At 38.5% G+C, this 23,323-nt stretch overlaps 1 protein-coding gene across 1 annotated transcript in view; it reads left to right on the forward strand.

Moving 5' to 3' along the window:
- The first annotated feature begins 10,842 nt into the window (after nucleotides 1–10,842).
- Nucleotides 10,843–23,323, forward strand: part of LOC117290083 (neuronal acetylcholine receptor subunit alpha-4-like) — a 50,212-nt gene continuing 37,731 nt past the window's right edge. Inside the window, exon 1 of the mRNA XM_033771331.1 lies at nucleotides 10,843–10,882. Coding sequence (XP_033627222.1) covers nucleotides 10,843–10,882 — 40 coding nt within the window. The remainder of the gene's footprint in view (nucleotides 10,883–23,323) is intronic.

Here is a 23,323-nt window from a genome sequence, read left to right on the forward strand (position 1 = left end):
AAAAATTACATTGCTCGCACAAGTTTATGTTTGGCTGTACGCCTATAGCATCATCCCATTAGTTGAACCCAGCATTAATTTGTTTATTTCTCATTTAAACATAACAATTACAATTTATAAAACGCTATTCTATCAAGATCATGCAGCACAGGAAAGCAGATTTCCTAATGAAAGTAGGAAGATTGTTCAAAATAATTGGCACAGCTTTACACTGAAAGAAGGTGCAGCCTCGTCTGAACATCTGACGTCACACTTCGAGGCTCGTTTGCGGATAAAGACAGGAGCCTAGTGTAGGTGCACCCTTGCGCGGATAATCTGCTGCCACCATTCGTCCGCAAGTATCCTAGTTTCACTTTGTTTTTCTCTTTTAATTGTTTTCTTTAACAGCAAACATAATAACGACAGCAAGCCCACACAGGAGCGGAATTGTTTGTTTTTCTCCGATGTTTCGTTCCGATTGCCTTTTTACAATGAGTCTCGTTAAGCTTTTAGATTTTTTTTCGAGGAGGGGGGGGGGGGCGTTTGCATTTCGCAAGTCCTCATTTAAGTAGGTCTATTATTAGAGAAGGAGATCTGTTTATATCGAAACACAGCTGGGATTCAATTCAAGCACAATCCACAATAAGATTATTGGTTCAAATGTAACTTAAGTCCCTTATTGGCGAATTATTTTGGGCGATCTAAATAATATAACATTTTTTTACATACTGGTTTGACCAAGTCGTCAGTGGCCCCCCATCTCCATTATACCATTATTAAACACAGAAAAAGTCCAACATCAATGTTTAAAACCTGATCAAAATCTCCAACGCAATACGCACTGACTTCTATGGTATCGACTATACTTTCACGAAGAAGTACCACGAGTCTCCCAACGGGGTGGTGATAATACCGCCGTGATCTAAAGCCAAATCCCCCTCGGTATTTCTCCCCCATGCACGCTCGACTGGTCGGACAATAATGCCACTGTGCTTGTTTAGTACAGCGATTTGTTAAAATCCTGTGATTATTCTGTGATGTTTTGTGCCGGCTCAGTAAGTTTCTCTGGGTCAACGGGTGTTGTTACGGATCGACCTCCTCGAAGATGCTCAGTCTATTGTCATTAGTTTCTCTCTTTACTTCTCGGCTTACCATTTTTAAACTGATCATCATTATTAGTGCTTAGCTGGTGAACTTTTACCACATCATTAAAAGAGCAACCATAGCTTTTTGCCATTAATTGCAGACTGGTCTTTTCTGAAATATGATGTTGATGGAAGAATTAGACAACTAGTGGAGAGAAAGTTTGACTTTCTTTTCGTTAATATAGATGAGATGATCTTTTTCTGAACTGTGAAATGTTGATGGAAGCATTGGCTAGTTTTAAAAGACTGCTCGCGTTGGAGTGGCATCTAAAACCAATGAGTGATACTTCAATGAGCGGAAGCAGATATATACAGGCCACACAACAGATCGTTTTGAGGCAGCCAGTGGTTAGTCCAGAGAGCTGCTCAAACAAGTAGTGCATTATCAGCTCTTTTTCAGCGGGACTTTTCGGAGAAACTGAACTATCATTAGAAAACTAGCTGTTGCAAAAAAACACAAATGGTTAATGGCCTGACGTTTCGACCCTGCATAGTCTTTCTAAAACCATAGGCTTCGTCGAGAACTTCTCTTAGATATTCAACAGTCCAAGAAGTCAATACTGGTGCTTATTGATTCCTGACAATGCTCGAGAAAATTAACTCGCCCAAGTAGTACTCAACTTCATGAAGTGAAACCGATCTCAGGCAGGAATAGCAATTTATTTGCACGAACTTCAAAAATCCTTTTGCGGATTATAGACAAAAGGTGGCGCAAAAACACCAAAAAAGCGGGAATCCAGACGTCTCGAGTTGACAAATGACCATCTCCATCTCCAGTGACCAGTCGATTAATTAAAAATCAAGTCATCAACCGCCAGGAAACCGTAGACAGCTCTTGACCACGTTCATTTATTTAGTGGCGGTCAGTTTCCTTTGGAGATCAAATAGCCGAGAGGGTGCCTTCTCAAGATATTTTGATTGGTTTTTGAGGTAAGATGATAAAGAAGCTGATAGATTGTTTTTTATTGGCTCCTCTTGAAAACGTAAAAGCCATTTCACGTGAGAGCAAACTAGCACGGGTCCCTAGCTTTTGAAAGGGCAGCATTTTTTTGACGGTCCAAGGTCCGTATTGAAAATCTTATGAAGGATTTTGTACCTAATACCTACCTATTTTGTATATAAAAAAAGTACAGTCCTTCGACCAACCCGTTTCGGTTACCAAATACTACGATATCATACTGTAGACTCGATTATGGATCCACTCTGCAAAGTTCGCTTTCATCAATAAACTAAAGGCGCTGGAAACCGTTTAGTTTTCTCAAAGCCCACCGGTTCTCACTTTATCTCAACATCGTACATAAAAAAGCCAATTGTGAACATTTTGACTCAATTGGTCATCGAGGTAGTAAGAGAATAACGAAAGAAAAAAAAAACCCTTTCTGCACAAACAGTGTAGCTTTCAAATACTAATAAAGGGATTTAGACCTGAAGTCCTTTATGTTCTGTTAAGGTGCATTTAAACATTGTTGTCGTGAGTTGTCGTGAGGGATCGTGAGTTGTCGGTATTTAGTGAGACCCATTATTTGAGCGAGAAGTTACCTCTTTCTAAAAAACTACGTTACTTCAGAGATAGCCGTTCCTCACAATGTTTTTAATACTACAACAGCTCTTCATTGCTCTCGTTACAAAGTAAGTTAATCATGCTCACAATTATTTTGAGTAATGACCAATAGTGTCCAGTGCCTTTAAGAAACAAAAGACGCTTGTGCAGATTAAAACGGAAAGGTGAGGCTTACCTGTTTTTGTTTTTAAGTTAAACAAAATTTAAACAAAAAGTTGTTTTAAAGGTTTCTTTTTTACTTTGAACCCCTAAACGCAATGGTTCTATTAAAATACCCAACAACCATTTCTCAGCTATCTGTAACAGTCTTGCTCCACTACAGGGCTAATCTATCAAAAGTACCTGCCTTTTGAATTATTGAAGAATTAACAAACTAAAACCTCAGAATTAGCTTTCATGTTAATCGAACTCGCTGTGACGTCTCAGCCCTGATCACACAATCCGGTCCATTAGTGGATTTTAAAATGTCTGGTCCTTGAGCGGCTAAACAAACGGTAGTCAATTGCAATAAAGACTTGGAGAGCCGAGTATACATATTACGCCACAGAGCGAAATAATAGATGATTGAAAAGTCTTTCAAGATTTGCGTTCGTATTTGTTGCAGTGATTTTGAAGGACAAATCACTGTCACTCAGTATTGGATAGTTTAATTGCATTTTAAGTCACAGGTAAGTCACAGATCAACAGCGCTGTTGCTATACACACAATGGTGCATGGAAAGACAAAACGTGTGCTGAAGATGTTTATACCTTTTGGTCTCAGAGGTAAAGTGGACCCTCTCGATGGAGATTTATCAGAACTGTTTGTATAAAACTAGTTAGTGTTTAGTTTATAACTTAAAGGCATACTGACTTAAAGGCATACTGACTCAAAATAAGTGTTAGAATAAAAACGTGACAGTATACAACAATTTGAGAAACGGCTCCCTCTGAAGTAACGTATAGTTTTTAAGAAAGAGGCACTTTTTTTACCCACTGAAGCCTTTATGAATTCGAAAGGACACACACAGTGTGTGGAACAAGGGTATTTATTTCTTAATTCATGATTCTCTTGCATCTTCGATGACCAATTATTGACTCCAAGGTTTTCACAGATTTGTTTGTTTTTATGTTTGGATACAGCGACTCAGAATACTGGTCTTTGACTGCTGTCCATACTGCCTTGGTAATTACTCAAAATAATTATTAGCATAAAACCTTTCTTGGTGACGAGTAGTGGGGAGAGGTTGATGGTATAAAACATCGTGCGAAACGGCTCCCTCTCTGAAGTGCCATAGTTTTCGAGAAAGAAGTAATTTTCCACGAATTTGATTTCGAAACCTCAGCTTTAGAACTTGAGGTCTCGAAATCAACCACCGCACACAACTTCGAGTGACAAGGGTGTTTTTTCTTTCATTATTATCTCACAAGTTCGATGACCGATTGAGCTCAAATTTTCACAGGTTTGTTATTTTATACATATGTTGAGATACACCAACTGTGAAGGCTAGTCTTTGACAATTACCAATAGTGTCCACTGCCTTTAAAGGCAGTGGACACTATTGGTATTTACTCAAATTAATTATTATTACCAAACCTTACTTGGTGACGAGTAATGGGGAGAGGTTGATGGTATAAAACGTTGTGAGAAACGGCTCCCTCTGAAGTGACTTAGTTTTCGAGAAAGAAGTAATTTTCTACGAATTCGATTTCGAGACCTCGGATTTAGAATTTGAGGTCTCGAAATCAACACAACTTCGTGTGATAAGGGTGTTTTTTCTTTCATTATTATCTCACAACTTCGACGACCAATTGAGCTCAATTTGTATGCATATGTTGAGATACATCAAGTGAGAAGACTGGTCTTTGACAATTACAAATAGTGTCCAGTGTCTTTAAGGGTCCTGGGTAAAACATTTAAGAAAGTTGTAATTTCTAACATCGGAGAATCTGTAGTAGTATAATCAATACATTCGGCATCCGATTGACCATTATTGGTTCTTCTATTCTGATAACCGATTTGTTGACTTGTTTTTCAAGATGTTTGCTCACCCCCTGAGGGGAGATAACCAACTGCTCAATTCCTTTTACTCCAAGCTATTCTTTGTCCTGTGCCCAGATTGTCAAATATCGATCGAACGTGTGGGGGGAGTTTGGGGGGGGGGTGGCGAAGGTGGGCTTTAAGAAGCCCTACTAGTGCCATGTCAGTGTTTGTGTTGATTTGGGATCGATGGCACTGTTAGCCCATGGTCAACCCACAAACCAACAAACGGGATTCTGAGATTGTAAACTACGGACGATGGGCATGTACTGCAGCGCTTAAAGGGAGGGAGACCAAACGTAAAATTGTTTACCAAGTAAGTTTACATGTAGTTATTAAAAATTAGTACAAAATGATATCACATTGTCCTTTAGAGTATACTTTTTCTCCCGTATTTTAGTTTCAAAGATCAAAGGATGAATGTTATTTTTTCCTGAATAAGTTCAGGTGAAAAGTTAAGCTTGTAAAGTTAGGATGAGTATAGAAGTAAAAGTCAAGTTAAAGTAAAAGTAAGTTAAACTTAAATTAAAAGTTAAGTTTTGAGAGTCATTCTGAAGTAGGTCTTCACATCCGAGAAATACAGTATTATGCTCTTATAACGTTTTGGTTATAGTACGTTTAGTGTACTACATATTAAGGCCATGTCACACGAGCCAATTTACACGCAACCAGTTCCAGGCAATATCCAAGAAGAAAATCCATTCACATTTCTATAATTTGCCGGGGGACAGCAAATTACAGCTAGAAGAATGGTATTGCCGAAGTGTTCCTTGTTCCTAAAGGTTGTTGCCTCGAAGTTGCCTTAAAAATAACTGCAATGTTTGACATGGTCTTTCAGCAATTATGCACATTTCACACGAGGCAATTAACAAGCAATCGGCTCAAGGCAATCAACAAGAAGAAAATGCATTCATAATTTGAATTTTCACATCTTTTTCTTCGGGATCGTAAGACAATTGGCGCAAAAAAAAATTGCTCCATGCATGCAAAGACATTGTTTGAAAAATTACCCATGTGCTACCAAAGTGGTCCTTTTTGCTATGCACTGCTGTGCGACTGCCTCAAAGTTGCCTGTCAAAGTTGCCTGTGTGACAACTCATTTACGCGCCTTATCCACCGACGCAAGACTATACCGCGCTTCGGTCAGAAAACAATTTCCGACTATTTAAGTTTGAGGGTTGATTCGAATCAGGATGTCGATTGTTCTTTTGTTTCTAATGATGTATGAGTCCCCTAGTCAATGGTGGAACCATTCAATATACAGACAAGGAGATTCAACTAATTTGCATAGGCCTACTATAATCCTGGCAGACTCATCAGTTGTACCATCATGTTGCCGATGCATGCCTGTGTCGTTATTTTTCCACAGTTATACCATATACATCCACGTGCAATGCGTGCACAGAGTGCAAAACCAAAAGCGATCCCGATTTAACCCATAGCCACCATTGAAACTGAAACCTCAAAAGCACATCCAAACCAAAGCGAACACTTATAGGGAAAAAGAATACACACCCACAAAAAAAAGTATCTGCGTAAACCATCTACCGCCCTCTTGTGCCAATCATGCGCCAGGTCCTTTTTCTCCCCAAGCCCGCTCGCTGAGTGTCGTGTGTATGACGCACGTACATAGCCGCCGTATCAGCTGTTCGTTACGGCCTCTCTCATGCTCCCAACGCTCTCGGCTACCGAGGCCTGGCTACCACTGCTGATAGATTTACGCGTGCTAAAACGAACATTACCGGTGCCACGCAATATCACACGCCAGTCTGACAATATGTCGGAAATATACCACTTTTTAGTGCGTTAAAGTGACATTAAAGGAAACGTGTACTTCTCTCTGTCTCAGATGCGGTTTTGACGCAAGTAATGAGGATGGACTTTATCCACGTTAAAGGACACACAAGGAGAACATCATCACTTTGAGACTAGATTGTCTTCATCCAAAAGGCAAAACCAAGACACAGAAATAAGAAAACATGTGGATGGAGGACAAGATAGGAAGATGTTTACGGAGTATGCTCCGTGGGACATGGTGCTGCGGGTTACTCCTGGGCTTTCTCCACGTATCAGGTAAACAACATTTTCCAATCCTGTGAGTCCTCTTGTACATTGTATTTCCATTACATCAATGACGTGCGTTCTTCGTTACCCATTCGATTTCAGCGCCTTCGAGGCACTCGTGGCGGGTGCCCGTAATTGAAAAAATTCACCCGTCTAAAATGTCGCTCGTGATGCGTGCTCTGAATGCTTTCGTGGTGTAGAAAAAAAGAGAAAGAGCAAAAATCGTGTTCTGTGTTTTGTGGCACAATGTATCTTTGCACTGCGTTTCCGACCACGTCAAGAGTGCATTTAATAGTCATGTCAAGAGTGCATATATAGGTATTAGAGAGGAATCACTCCGTAATTGAATGTTACGCCGAGTAGAAGATGCGAGAGGCCCTTTATTGATTTACCGAATTTGTCCAAATACGACTGTCAAAAGTGTGTTAAATTAAAATGGCTGACGACACTTTAAAATTCAGCTGAAATATATTGACTGAGCCATTTGGGAAAATAGGGGTGTTGAATGCGTTTTTCTCCTCGGATGTATTAAAGGAACAATCTGGGTCTTTGTACAGTTTGCAATAAAGACGTTGAAAACATTATTATTCGTCGGGATGAAACTACTATTTGTAATGTATGATGTTCACTTTCCACCAAAAGCAACCAAAATAAGCACTACTATTTTATAAGAAGGAGACCAGACTGTTTTTGCTCTTTTCATCCTCAGTTTGCTTGTATATAGGTTTGAATGGAAGACATATACACGATAGCGTCATAACAAATATCACTTCTTTATGGGGGTATATCCATTTAGAGCTCACAAAGTCATGATAAGTTCGTTTATTCCACTTTCAGAAGCAAAGGTTAAAACACAATATTGTTTACTCTTGTCGATAGAGGGCAGTATAATCTTCAAGGCACATCCAAAATGGCGGCTTTTGAGAAGTTTTTGATATTTTTTACAGATTTGAAATGTAAGTTTAATATATTTTAATTTAATGGTAATTAAAAACAATAGAAAAGGCACTTACAAACAGCTTATGAACCAAAATGTCCTGTGGTATAGGCCTTAAGCAAAAAGTGATAATTTACTTGGAATCAGAGTCAGAGAATGGTCGTCGCTTGGGTTATATTTGGTCCTAGTCGTCTGTCACGATGTGTGTAATATTTCATATCAGAATGTGTCTCAACTACAAATAGTTAGATTTAATTCAATTCAATCTAGCATTGATTTCCGTACTCACAATAAGAAAAGACAGAATCATATAATTAGAACACAAGTACTATATAGTAAACTGCAATAAAAGAGTTAAACAACATGACCAATGGTAATGATACTGTAAAAATTATACTGAAAACAAAAATGGATGCATGAAACAAAGTGGGGAAGTTGGGGCAGTTGGTATCATCCGTCTGAAGGGCATTGATTGCGTTCTCAGTGCAACCCAAAAGGTGTTCATGTGACATGTGTGTAATATTGATTTGATATCAAAATGAGTCTTAGACTAATCCCCTGTTATTATCCTTGCGGATAAGCACAGGTATACCTACTGGTTTATGTTTACACATGTAAGTCGAATTTAACTGTGAATCTAACGAAGGTCATCTGAAATGATGCGAGGTCAAATGTGATTATTTTACGTGGATTCAACGGCAGCTCTATGGCGTAATATTCACGAGCCTCAAAGTGTGACGTCATTCAGGCTAAATGAGTCTCAACTACAACTGGTTATAGATAAGTGGACCTCAGTGTTTGAGGTCAGAACGCAACGTGTAGATGGTGGTCAAGCAGAGTGCAACACTACATGAACCCAAAGAGGTTGCGGGTCACTTGACCCTTTAATAGCTAAAGATTATGTGCCATGCTGTTTCCCTCCCCATGTAAAACAACGTGAATCTGAGCAAAGAGCACCAGGGAAAAGGTTGCAATATTATAAACCTTTCTATAGCAACGTCACAGCCCGAGTTTTTACCAACCGATGTTGGAATAAAACCATTAAAGGCAGTGGACACCTTTGGTATTGTCAAAGACCAGTATTCTTACTTGGTGTATCTCAACATATGCATAAAATAACAAACCTGGGAAAATTCGAACTCATTGGTCATCGAGGTTGCAAGAAAATATGAAAGAAAACAATCAATACCATTGTTGAGTGAGAAATTACCTCTTTCTCAAAAACTACGTTTAATACTTCAAAGGGAGCCGTTTCTCACAATGTGTTAACACTACTCCATTGCTCGTTACCAAGTAAGTTTTTATATGCAAACAATTTGAGTAATTACTAAACGTGTCCATTGCCAAACGACAACACATTTCTGAACGTGCATTTCACGCTTTAATTAGTAAGCCGTCACTCCCGACCTTATCCCAACCTCGTTAACATTTATAATTCAACGACAACAAGCGACGGCACAACAAATTAGACGGTCACGGACAACTGCGATGTTACATCATTAATGTGTAAAGTCATAATACAATTTTAAAGGCACTGGACACTATTGGTAATAACTCAAAATAATTGTTAGCATAAAACCTTACTTGGTAACGAGTAATGGAGAGCTGCTGATAGTGTACAATATTGTGAGAAACGGTTCCCTCTGAAGTAACGTAGTTTTCGAGAAAGAAGTAATTTTCCACGAATTCGATTCCGAGACCTCAGAACTAGAATTTGAAGTCCCGAAATCAAGCATCTAAAAGCACACAACTTCTTGTGACAAGGGTGTTTTTTTCTTTCATTATTATCTCGCAACTTCGACGACCAATTGGGCTCAATTTTACACAGGTTTTGTTATTTTATGCTTAGGTTGAGATGCACCAAGTGAGAAGACTGGTCTTTGACAATTACCAATAGTGTCCAGTGTCTTTAATGTGCAAAGTCATAATATAATGTTAATGAAGTTATGCATAACATTCATGTAAAGTCACGTAGGCTCTGATGATGAAGTGAACTTCAACAGCTGTCGTTTCCATTTATGGAATATGAAACAATCTATCACACTGCTGATTCGATATGATGTATGACTTGCCTAATGAGTATGTACTTTTGCGAAATTATATTACTCAGATATATGACACGAAGCCATGTCTTTCTTTGTGCATCACTTAATCGTCAATTCAATTCAATTAAGATACACATTTATTTCCAAACTTTTATGAAAAACATCGATAAGTAGGTCTACATGAAACTACGGAGTAAATAAAAAATAACAACAAGTAGCAGTAAGCAGGACAAGTAATTTAGAGTATGTGGCTGTTCTGCTTATAAGCAGAAATGTAAAAAAAAAATCAGACAGAAACCAGGAAAGGAAACAAATATACAGTCATGCAAACAAAAGGACAGACGAACATAATACATGAATAAGCTACTTTGACACAAGATAGATCAGTGATTACAACGAGTTCATAATTAGCGAAAAGATGGCAGAACAAGTTAAGCAGAAGCCAGATAAAACAAAATATGTAACAAGGATTGAGTAGTGGATGTGATTGAATTGTATGATCTTTTGCGTGGGGCCAGTGTTTAGTAAAGATATAAATTTCAGAGAACGTGGTACCGTGTTAATTCTCAGATTGTTTGCATGGACTTTGGTTAGAAAAAAATAAACGCGTCCAGGTCTGATAATTTACGGAGGCAACGGATTGCCCCCTGGTCATTGCCTTGGTGCCCTTCGAATTCTACAGTAGAAATTTACCATTTCCTCATAGGGTGCCCTTTACCAAGGAGAAAATGTCTTGTTAAAAAACGATGCATACAGGCCTGCGTGTCCTTTTGGGTTCCACATTTTAGGTATGTAAAAAAAGAGAATTAAATTACTCGTCAAACAAAATGCACCCATCCTATACCCACTCCATCTCAAGACTGCCCCATGGGCGTTTGTACATGATCTTGGATTTCACATGTTGCAACAGTATCCTTACAAACGTCATCGAGGTGATTTTTCTTCAAACATTTTCCACGAAATATTGTAACCGAGTCGCCTCAAGTCGTTTTTCGATGAGTTATGTACAATGACCCGCTAGAGACACAGTTTCTCTCTTCGCCATGACTGTGTGGCATTAATAACATGCACTCACACGTATAATGTTCAACCATGACTGGGACCTTGCAGTCAACGGTGGACACATTAAGAGGTAAGGCACTGTACACGTTTGGTAACAATGTCAAAGACCAGTATTCTCACTTGGTGTATCCCAACACATGCATTGAATGATAAACCTGTGAAAATTTGGGCTTAATTGGTCATCGAAGTTGCAAGAAAATAATGAAAGAATAACACCTTTGTTGCACAATTATTGTGTGTGCTTTCAGATGCAAAAAAAAAAAAAACTACATCCGAAGTATTTTATTATTTGAGTGAGAAATTACCTCTTTCTTAAAAACTACATTGTTGTACGTCACTTCAGAGGGAGCCAACAATAATTATGTTATACTATAAATAGCTCTCCATTGCTCGTTACCAAGTAAGTTTTTATGCTAACATTTATTTTGAGTAATTACCAGTAGTGTCCGCTGCCTTTAATTACACGTATAACGTTCAACCATGACTGCGACATGACAGTCAATGGTCAAACACATCAGCCTGCAAGAAGAAACAAAACCCATGTGGCATTTTGCTTCACACTTTCCGTCGTTTTCATAGAAGTCTGCGTGTTATTTTCGCGCCAGAATGCTTTCTTTAACTCTCTTCCGTGGTAGTCACAATTATAAAAGATGATGCAATAAAAACTTGTCTGCCGTGACGTCGTGGCGTCTGGCAGGTTTCGGCTGGTCCAGTTTCCGGACGCATAACTCGCCCTTGAACTGGTGAATAATTTTGAAGGTTTAATAGATGGAAATTTGCATCGGGGATAAAGAATATTAGATTTAGATTTATCCATATACACCGATGTGTGTTAGCACTGTATTATACTCGCTACTCTCTAAATGTAAAAGAGTGAAAAACACCACTCTTTACATTTCGAGTTGTCCCTCATTTGGCTCTTTAAAAAAAGTGGTGGTCATTTCACTCTTTTAGAGGGGTTTAACTCCATGACAGAGTGAAAAATCACTCAAAAAGATGCAAACTTCAATCTAAAAGAGTGGAAGCCCACTCGAAAAAGAGTTGTCCTTCATATGGCTCTTCAAAGAGTGCTTTTTCACTCTTTTACATTAAGAGAGTACTTTCTGAACTATGTGAAACAAATCACAGGCACCTCCCTTGGGTGGGATTCGAACCCACGACCTCTCTTATTCTATGAGCAGTGCCTTTCCAATAGGTGTCCTACCAATCTTAAAGGTGTCATCCCGTATGGATATCTCCAGACAATATGCGCATCGATTATTGAACCGCACGCCGCTGGAATAGTTGCAGCCAAAACTTGTCACGGGCCTGCATTTTCTATAAGCGCAAATGAAATAGTAACTTTACCATTCACGATAATTTTGTTTGGAAAAAATAGTTAATGGCGTGACGTTTCGACCCTAGCAGAGACGTTCGCAAAGGCTAAGAGCAAGTTCGAGCGAGGGACTTTAGTTGACTATTGTCGACCTTTGGGGGATTAGGCCTGGTGAGCCAGGGTGTGTAACCATTGAACATTGACTAGTGGTCAACAAATGGTCGCTGCTAGAACTTGCCCAAGAATGATAACACACAACCTCGCTACCATGGGCAGCGCGCCGTATCACCCGCTAGCTCTGACCGAGCAAGGCATGTTGGGAAAGAAATGGCGCGGCGAGATCGATCACCCCTGGGAACGAGCATACATGCATACACGTTAAAGGCAGTGTACACTATTGGTAATTACTTACTTGGTAACGAGTAATGGGGAGCTGTTGATAGTATAACACATTGTGAGAAACGGCTCACTCTGAAGTGACGTAGTTTTCGAGAAAGAAGTAATTTTCCACGAATTTGATTTCGAGACATCATAATTAGATTTTGAGTACTCGAAATCAAGCATCTGAAAGCACACAACTTCGTGTGACACGGGCGTTTTTTCTTTCATTATTATCTCCGACTTCGACGACCAATTGTGTTCAAATTTCCACAAATTTTTAAATGTTAAATTTTAACAACAATAATAATAATGGCCATTAGTAACGCGCCATATCTGTCCAACTTGACACTCCTGGCGCAGGTTATGAGAAAATGATGTTGTTACTACAGAAAAGTCATGACATAAATAAAACAAGATGCAAATTAGAGTTATCTAAACAGAGTTAATCGTGGACAAAAAGACAAGTCTTTAGTTATAATTTGAAGTTGGTGAGGGAGCTTTCCGCATGGAATACGTCCAGAAAATCGGGGACGCGACTGCACCTTTAACATGGACTTTAGCTTCATCATAGTTCCTATTTGATGTAACCGGCTTCTTTTTGCAGAAAATGTAGCTACACTTCTTTTGAAAATGGCAGATAGGGACGTTTTTCAAAGTGCAGCCATCATGTCTCCTTTTCAAACCAATCCAGCTGAGTTGTGAATGGATAGGAAAATAATATAGTCTGGCTCCGTGTTTGGTATAATTCGAATCAGTGTTTGTTATAACTGTAGCCCAAAGGGTACACGACAGAGGTGGTGACACTAAGTCCAGCGTACGATTTTGAAATGTTGTGATAAGGATATATTTGTTACAGATATACGGACAATAAAATGAATTTGCTTTTAAAAATGTCCAGGTCATCAAAAACTTTAAAAAATCCTGGAATTATCTTTCTTCCTTCAGCCACGTAGAAACAATTCTGGATGTAACAGTGCATTTTCCGTAATGCAAAGTTGTGTCTGCCATGCGTTTGGAAACAGCACCATCTGTCAGAACTCGTTCAGAGAGAAAAAAGAGAGAAAAAACCCCCAATCCGTGCAAGTTGGGCTGTGCAACTTTTTCGAGTTCCTTTATCATGCCCTCCCTTTAAAGCACAAAATGTGTAATTTCAAAGATCAGTTAGTAACTGTACTATATATCACATAACATGTAGGCCTATTTTAAATAACAGACCTCTGAAAGTTTAAGCTTAATAGGTCATCGGAGTCATGAGAAAACATTAAAAATCCACATTAAGTGTTGGCACTGTTTTCAAACATCGGGTTTTGTCCGTACGCGCGCGATAAAGAACAACTGTTTTACTCATTTTCCTAAAAACTTAAGCATTTTAAACAAAACTATTTCAATGAAGGTTTCCCACTATGACCATCTCTGTTCATGTCCAAATCTGTGATCATTTATATGCTCAATCTTACCAATGTTGTACACACCCTTTAACACCCAGTGTACATTCATCCACTCTCTCTCCATCCTCTTCATTCTCATCTTTCCAAGGCAATTTTTTTTTCCATCAACACACACCCTCCTCCTGCAGCCCTCTCATGTATCCTTCCAACTTCTCTCCTTTCCACCCCTCTGGGTTCCCTCCGAATGCCCACAACCATCACCTCTGTCTGACCCCAACTGGCTGTCAGAAACATCGACTCTTTCTTCTCCTAACTCTATAACTTCACTTCTTCCCCTCCATCTTCCCCTTCTTTGTAATTTATTAAGGCGCAGCCAATTTGGTTCCTTTCCATTTAAATCAATGTTACACCCTAAAGGCTGGAAGATGAAACAGTATGGACCCTCTTTTTAGGTGGACAATTAGTATTCATTTACTGTGATTAGATAGAGGGGATGTGACGAAGATGCATGGAGACTGCGTTTGTGAATGTTCTCTTGACATTCCTCGCAGACCTTTCTAATAGCCGTTTTGAGGTAATGGCGGACACTATAGGAGCGCACTGTTTGGTTTGGGTGTATAGACCTTTCTTTTGTTGATAAACAAACCGCCTTGGTTGGCATGGTCGGCCGAATTTTAGTAAAACACTTAATCGTAAAAACAGATGTTTTAAACAAAATTCAACATTTTCTGCAAATTTTCAATAAAATAAAATACCTCTCATAATTGGTTGTTTTGTTTTAAACAAAATGAACAAATTGGGATGCATTGTTACCAAAAATAGCGATCTTTTCTTGTTTTGCACTTATATCTAGGTTGGCAAAACTCGGGCTGTGACGTTGCAAAAGAAATGTCTATACAGGAAAATTTACCAAAAACCGAATAAAGACTGTTGCCATGTCTAGTACCCCGGCTTAATTCATAGTTAATGTTATATACCTTTCGATTGCAACGTCACAGCCCGAGTTTATGCCAACCGAGATTTGAAAACTATGGAAAGCCATAAATGCAAAACAAAAGCTTCCGTTTATAACAATGTTACACATTTACATTCAAAACTTAGTGTTGAATTTGTTGGCAACAAAACAACAATTCTTGAGAGGTATTTTATTTAATTGTCAGTTTGCAGAAAATGTTGAATTTGGTTGAAACATCTGTTAAAACGATTGAGTGCTTTACTAAAATTCGTCCATGCCAACAAGCTCGGTTGTTTAGTCAATACAGACAGTGAACCAAATTAATGGTTTCAGCATCTGGAGATACCCCCAAAAAAGACCGGTGTTAGATGTGTTGTCAAAAGGAAGAGATGTTTTAATGAGTTTGTTTTACTAAATTGTTTTTAATCGTTGTGTATTTTTAAAACCATATTGCTATTTTTGCTCATGTTTTTTATCCTCCATTTTAATGTTTTTCTTGACTGTACAGCGCTTTGAAACAGTGTTAAAGTGCTTTATAAATGCATTTAAGTTAGGTTAAGTTAAGTTATGATTTGTTTGTCTTATAACTATCCGGAAATTAACCGATCCCATTAAAATATTAATTAACATCGTTAGTTTATTTCAATTGTTAAAATGTTGATGCTTTTGCAAGAAAGCCAAACCTCCAAGTTTTAATTATTATATGCAATACATTAACTCTAACTAAACGGGAACTAACCTTTCCCAATGATGTAATGTACATTGTTTGTTTATTTCAATTATAAAGATGTTGATGTTTTGCCTAAAAACAAAACCCTCAAAGTTTGAAGTGTTAAATACAATACATTAACTCGAAAAGAAGATTGACAGAAATAATATGTCTGTAGGAGTCGAAACTTTGCATGGTGGAAGAAAGGTTTGCGGTATAACACCATATGAATATATCTTTTTTCTATTAAAACAGAGATATTCTTATGGTGTTACCGCGAACCCTTAGAAATAAGTTAGCTCCATCCCAAAAATAACATTGACTCATACGACATCTTTTCAAACATTTGCACCATCTTCTCAAGTATACAACAGCGGCACTAATTCTCAATTTTCATAGAAGGGAAATTGAGTTTGAGTGTTTAACCTTCGCCATTCATTCCTCTACCGACCCAGCCTCTTCTGTTTGCGGCGGTCTTTAATTTGTAAGGATGTGTGCCCTCGCATTCACCGTCTGTCCGAACTTGTATCTCTACTACCTCAAACAACTGTTAAATAAATAGCTGGAGTTTGTAATCAAACCCCGAGATGAGATGGTTTGTCCCTGGCAGACACGTCTGAGCTTTCAACAAAATGTTAGAATGTCAGGGACGAATGTTTGAAAGTGTTCTTTGTTATTTGAGATATGTACTTGTGTTTGGATTTAGCAGCTGGTTGGACGTGGATGTATAACTTGGAGATATCATTATAGTGTTTGCGCTCCTAACTTTGCTACGATCACTGTCTTTGTTTAGCGTTTCATTTTGTTGAAGTTAACCTCGTTCTTGATGGTGTTTTATTCATGACGCATCCAAATCAAAGCAGCGTCAATGAAAGGGTGGTATTTTAGGAAATGAGTAAAGGAGATAATGTTCGGTTTTGTAGGCGAGAGGAAATTCACAAAGGTAGGGGGAAACCCCATGGATGGGCGTGTCTCCCAAAGATCCTTGGCAGTTTTAGAACAAGGTTATGTTATGTTATTCGCAGTTTTACTCGTTTAAAGGTGTGTCTCCCGAAGGGTCGTTGTAGTTTGTGCGGGTGTGTTTTCCAAAAGGTCTGTCGATAGTGTTTGAACAAGTTTATAGTTTGTGAACAAGTTTAAGGGTGTGTCCCGGGGGCCCCTTCAGTTTGTGAACTCATTTATGGGTGTGTCTCAAAAAAGCCCCCGGCAGTTTGTAAACTCGTTTAAGGGCGTGAACTCATTTATGGGTGTGTCTCCTAAAGGAACATTGTAGTTTGTGAACTCATTATGGGCGTGTCTCCCAAAGATTATTGGCAGTTGGTGCACAAGTTTATGGGTGTGTCTCCTAAAGGCCCCTTGCAGTTTGTGAGCTCATTTATGGGTGTGTCTCCCAAAGATCATTGGCAGTTTGTGCACAAGTTTATGGGTGTGTCTCTAATAATATGGCAGTTTGATCATTGCTTATTGATGTGTCTGCAAAAGATCTCGTTGTGAACAACTTTATGGGTGTGTCACCCAAATTTCACAGACAGTGCGGCCCTTGTAATCCCCCGTTCTCAAATAATTATATTTCGCAAACTTTCAAATAATGGTGATAAAGAGAAACCTCACCATGCAATGCCTCAAAACCCACATAATTATGTTTCTGATTGTTGTCATTTAAAATGTGGCCACGCAAATTTGGTGAAAATTTTACAGCTTGATTAGACATTGTGTTCAAAACAGAAGCCTGCAGGATGGGACTGATTTACTGCTCCAAAACTAAATGATGTATCAATTAGTTACTATTTTAGGAAGGGTCACAACTTGAGAGTGATAAAGCATTGGCTGCTCTCTTAATATAAAAGAGTGAAAAAGCACTCCTTCAAGAACCATGTTATGAAGGACAACTCTTTTTCTAGTTTAGATTGAAGTTTTGCATCTTTTTGAGTGATTTTTCACTCTGTCCTGGAGTGAAACCCCTCTAAAAGAGTGAAATAACCACCACTCTTTTTGAAGAGCCATATGAAGGACAGCTCGAAATGTAAAGAGTGGTGTTTTTTCACGTTTAGAGAGTGGGTACCATGCCTTGTGTCTGCTAAGCGAGACTTTACATGTGCTAAGCGTTTTCTTGTGATTGCCTCTTTTATAAAAAAAAATACGAAAACCTCCCCCTTCATTACTCTCTACAAAAGCTATTGCACAACTGTCAGCTATAAATCTTTCACTGGTCGACTGGAAAATCAGAATCCATCCGCACCTCCATACACCGAGGAGATTTTCCCATGCGAAATCTATTTCCTCATTTTGCCAAATCTACGTCTCAATTCCCTCGCTGGATGTCATCACCATCTTATTGATGAACACACCCCAACGTCTCAAGACTTAAAGGCAGTGGACACTATTGGTAATTACTCCAAATAATTGTTAGCATCAAAACATACTTGGTAACGAGCAATGGAGAGTTGTTGATAGTATAAAATATTGTGAGAAACGGTTCCCTTTAGAAGTAATGTAGTTTTTGAGAAAGAGGTTATTTCTCACTCAAATAATAAAAGGCTTCAGCTGAAGCATTTTGTTATTCATCTGAAAGCACACATAGTTGATAACAAGGGTGTTTTTTCTTTCTTTATTCTCATGGAACTTCGATGACCAATTGAGCCCAAATTTTCAAAGGTTTTATATTTTATGCTTATGTTGAGATACACCAAGTGAGAATACATGGTCTTTGACAATATTACCAAAGGTGTCCAGTGCCTTTAAAACAGAGCATCCTTCATTCTAGGATGAGTGACTGTTTGTGTTTCAAGCTTATCGGTTCTGCCCTCTACTCATCTCGCCTCTTCGAAAATCACTTGGCTTTTGGGAAGCCGGTCGGCGCCAGGATTTTCATTGGTTCTTTCAATGCATCCGCAGTAACTCCTAATCCATGGAATAATTTGCAATCGCATAATTATTCGTAAACTGAACTCACAAAGTCTTTTTAAATCACAGTTCAAAACTGTCATTTTTTTATGAGAGCATTTGGTGATGTGCAGTGAGTTTTGTATCTGTCAGTTTTTATGGCTTATATTTTGTTGTGACCTTTGTAAGTGCTTTGCTGTACCGAAGTTGCATTGTTTTACAGTTTTATGGTGTTCATGCACCTTTTTTGTCAATAAGGCTTTAAATTATATTTTGCTTATTTTTACTGGTGTACTTTTTTGTAAACTGTTTCTGTGTTATTTTTGTATGGCATATGTTAATGTTTATGCGCCCTCGAACAGGCTGGTCATGAAGAGAGCGCAATATAAATTAAATAAATTATTATTACTATTTTTAACTCCGAAAAAAATAATCCCGGAAAGGTTTTAGCTATTCCTTTTTTCTTGCGAAAGAAAAAAGGGAAATTTCCACTGGCATATTTTGACTGTGTGTCACTGACGGTCCTTCCAACAACGCTCCGAGCATCAGACTGAGATAGGGGAAAACCATACGAAGATTGGAATAAAACACCTTAATTACATTATTAAATTATCAGCAAGCGGAGTGAAGGGGGCTTTTTTGAAGCATTAATGTTTTTTTTAACCTTCTTTCATTCGCCGACAAGGGGAGGATTTTTTGTATGGTTATTGAGTTACATGAATAACGAGCATTGCTGAGGCTTTAGTGGTAATTCAATACACAGACTCGCGGAGTCGGCTTCATTTAGAGCTAATTTGGTTGATATTGGCTCTCCTTTCAGAGTAATTACATTTCGGAGTTTTTAAATGTCTTTTCTTTTGTTTCTTTTCGTTTTTGACATAATTAGTGAATGTTTTACGATTCTGAAGATCACCTTCGTTGAAATAGTGTGTAATTCCAGGTAATATCTAAACGCCATGATAAAGTTTTAATATAATTTATCTGTTTTAAAAGCGCATTCCTTTTTTTCAAGAGAGATTGTATAGTTGACTTATTTTGACTGACTGCAATAAACACTCATCATAGATTGCCGTGTAATGTGCGGACAAGACTCTAAAATGTATCAGAGAGCGTTCTTTTCACAAATCACATGCCGTTCATAGAACAATTCATAAATTAAAATAAAATCACTTAAAGGCAGTGGACACTATTGGTTATTGTCAAAGACTAGCCTTCACAGTTGGTGTATCTCAACATATGCATAAAATAACAAACATGAGAACATTTGAGCTCAATCGGTCATCGAATTTGCGAGATAATAATGAAAAAAAACACACCCTTGTCACACGAAGTTGTGTGTGTTTAGATGGTTGATTTCGAGACCTCAAGTTCTAAACTTGAGGTCTCGAAATCAAATTCGTGGAAAATTACTTCTTTCTCAAAAACTATGGCACTTCAGAGGGAGCCGTTTCTCACAATGTTTTATACCATCAACCTCTCCCCATTACTCGTCACCAAGAAAGGTTTTATGCTAATAATTATTTTGAGTAATTACCAATAGTGTCCACTGCCTTTAAATCACATACCCACCAATTCCACTGTCCAAATAAGCCTGTATAATAAAATAAGACTACAGCATAACGGACAAGTATTAATCAAAAACTCAAGAAATTAATACCCAAATCCGTTAAGCATGCTTGAGGGAGACACGAACAAAAAAACAATTTCCTATACATTAATTCGTTGATCCGCGGCACCTTGTAAGTGGCAACTCCGACCGGTGAAATCCGATGTATACCCGCGGTACGATATTTTCCTCGGTGGACTGGTCTACCACTAATTCCATGTCCAAAACTCGGGCGGTACACATTCGCTTTAAAGGCACTGGACACTATTGGTATTTACTGAAAATATTTGTTAGCATAACAAAAACTGACTTGGTAACGAGCCATGAAGAGCTGTTGATAGTATAAAATATTGTGAGAAACGACTCCCTCTGAAGTAACGTAGTTTTTGAGAAAGAGGTAATTGCTCACTCAAACAATAAAATACTTCAGCTGAAAATCATACAATATGCGTCTGAAAACACACACAGTAGTGCAACAAGGGTGTTTTTATAATGATTATAAGGGTGTTTTTCTTTCTTTCATTATTCTCTTGCAACTTCGATGACCAATCGAGCACAAATTTCCAAAGGTTGGTTATTTTATGCATACGTTGAGATACACCAAGTGAGAACACGGTCTTTGACAGTTACCAAAGGTGTCCAGTGCCTTTAACTTTCAGGACCGTAGTTTGTGGCTCGCAATCAAGACGGTGTAGGATTAGGGGACTATCGGGAGAGGAGTAGAGGAGGCCGCTGGGGGCCCGGGGAAAGGAAGACCATCTTAGGGAGAGGAGGCGAGGGGGGTTAGTGGAGAGAAGATGAAGATGTATGAAATCAGGTTGTATTTTTACCTCAAGGCGAAAGCGAGATTGAACATAAATACCCGCAACGGGGCGGCGAGATAAATATCAATAGTTTGGGAAGAAAATTTAATGTCGACAGAAATGTAGACTTATACGATTTGTATGGTGGGAAGAGATAGGCCTATATTATAGTTCTTGCTTTGTATGATGGAAAGAGAAATGCCTACCTATAGCTGTTGTGTTTCCCCGAGCCGCTCAAGAGCGTTGTGGCGCAACGAGAGGTATGTCAAAGCTTTCACCAACTTCTCCTTGTCAGAAACAGCAATAGACAACAACAACATTAACAACAACAAACATTTTTGGGTGGGGCCTGCCCCTTAACTATGAATAGCTAGGCTTACTCATGATAAGATTGAAGACCCGGTCTTATTTCAAACAGCAAATAGCCGTCGCTTCTTTCATTCGACCATTAAACTTACAACAAATACATAGCCCCGCCCGCCCCCAGAATAACAACAATATAACAGCAACAACGACAACAATAACAACAACAAATATAAACAGTTTAGGAACTATGAGACACATTTTACAGGAACAGTCATTGCAATATGATTAATTTAATTCGATCATTAGCGAGTTTTCCAACATCCGCCCCACAAATAATAACAAAATAGTAATAACAATAACAAAATAATAATAGAATAGTAATTATATAAAACTTGAACCATGAGACACATTTCAGGACAATCTCTCATTTTCCACAATGAATTTGTAAAACCCTAGAATAAATCTTGTAAAACTCTAGCAGTCATTGCAATATAATGTAATCACAGGCATTTTGACTCATCGACATGATACATGTACATATCCTGATTTGCATGCACGATACATTTACACACGACCCAACTGGGAAATAAACTTGTAAAGTACACTTAATAACAATTGCTCAGTGTTGCGTGGTTATACAACCTACATCCCAAATGGAGATATTGGTTATAATGCATAATCCAATAAGGCAGTTAGCATAAACCTCCAGCACGACTCGTTACAAGAAGCTACAATGTAGTTTACTAGTCTGAAGTCTGAGAAGAGTCATTATCCCATTATAACTAAGGATGTGGATGTGAGCTACTACTTGTTAAAGGGCAAGGGAGCTTAGGGATTGTGGTTATTATTTATTTATCAGCAACCTTTAAAGCACGCCTAAATGTAGCCTGATATCTAATGCAGCCTGGCCTTAAAAGAAGTCGCAAATGCTCAGACCATCTAACGGTGTCCGGAACTTTACCTAAAACGTGTATAGCCCGTACCCCACGTGGTCAGAATTTTCTGCCTTAAGGTAGAGCACGGTCCTACATGTAGCCAAATACACTGAACCTAAATGTTGCTCAGACCTAATTGTTTTCCCAATGTTGTACATATGTAGCAAGGCCTCGCAATGTGACCCAAATGTTGTCCATTAATGTAACTCTAATCATGTGCCTAAATATTTCGATTAAGGGATACATTTAGTTCAGGGCTACATTAAAGGGACACGTTGCCTTGGATCGGACGAGTTGGCAGATATAACAAGCATTTTGTAACCGTTGTTTATAAAATGCATATGGTTGGAAAGATGTTTTAAAAGTAGAATAAAATGATCCACACAAATTTGCCTCGGAATTGCGTGATTTTCCTTTTGCTTTGCGAACTAACACGTTTTGAGCTATGTCTGTCCATGTCATATGTCTGTCCATGTCCTATGGTCAGGCTGACCTGGAATCTGTGTCAAACTTACACAGAAATCTGGTTTAAACAACTAGTTTTCTTATTATAGGATTTGAGGTATTGCATGGTGGGGAATTGCCAGGTAGAGTTTTTTCTTAGAGAACTGTCTTTCTTTATTCTACTACCGCGGAGTAGATTGTTCGGGTGTTCGGGAGACTTCTCAGCTCTGAAAAGAACTGTCCTGCTTTTTAACTATTACCCGGGCGGATGATAAAGAAATAGGCTGGGACTACTACTTTAGCTTAAAGGATCGTAATTACATTACCGCGGAGTCAGTTCTTAAATTGGTCTCAACGTTTCGACTAGCTTACTCTATAGTCATCGTCAGGAGACTTTTTTGAAATCTAAACTAGTTTCCAGTTGAGCCTCCCTTAGGGTCTGGTATCCCGGTCATTCCTGACATGTCATTACGCTCGTTGAGGTGTTGCTTTATGGGGCAAATCGCTGTCGGATTCTCCGCCACACACTGACGGACAAGATTATTACAAAGATTTGATAAACTCAATAAAACATCTGCTTTTGACGTTGAGTCCGACTCACACGAGTACATGTCCTTATAACAACCGTTATGCATTCTGAATCATTTCATAAACAGTTATAAATCATAATAAGGTAATTCAGGCATTGCATTTTGTTGGAGCAACGATGCATATTCGGTTTGCTTTAAAGGCGCTGGACACTATTGGTAATTACTCAAAATAGTTTTTTAGCATCAAAACTTACTT

Source organism: Asterias rubens, chromosome 5 (genome assembly GCF_902459465.1).
Source record: "Asterias rubens chromosome 5, eAstRub1.3, whole genome shotgun sequence".
Taxonomy (NCBI): domain Eukaryota; kingdom Metazoa; phylum Echinodermata; class Asteroidea; order Forcipulatida; family Asteriidae; genus Asterias; species Asterias rubens.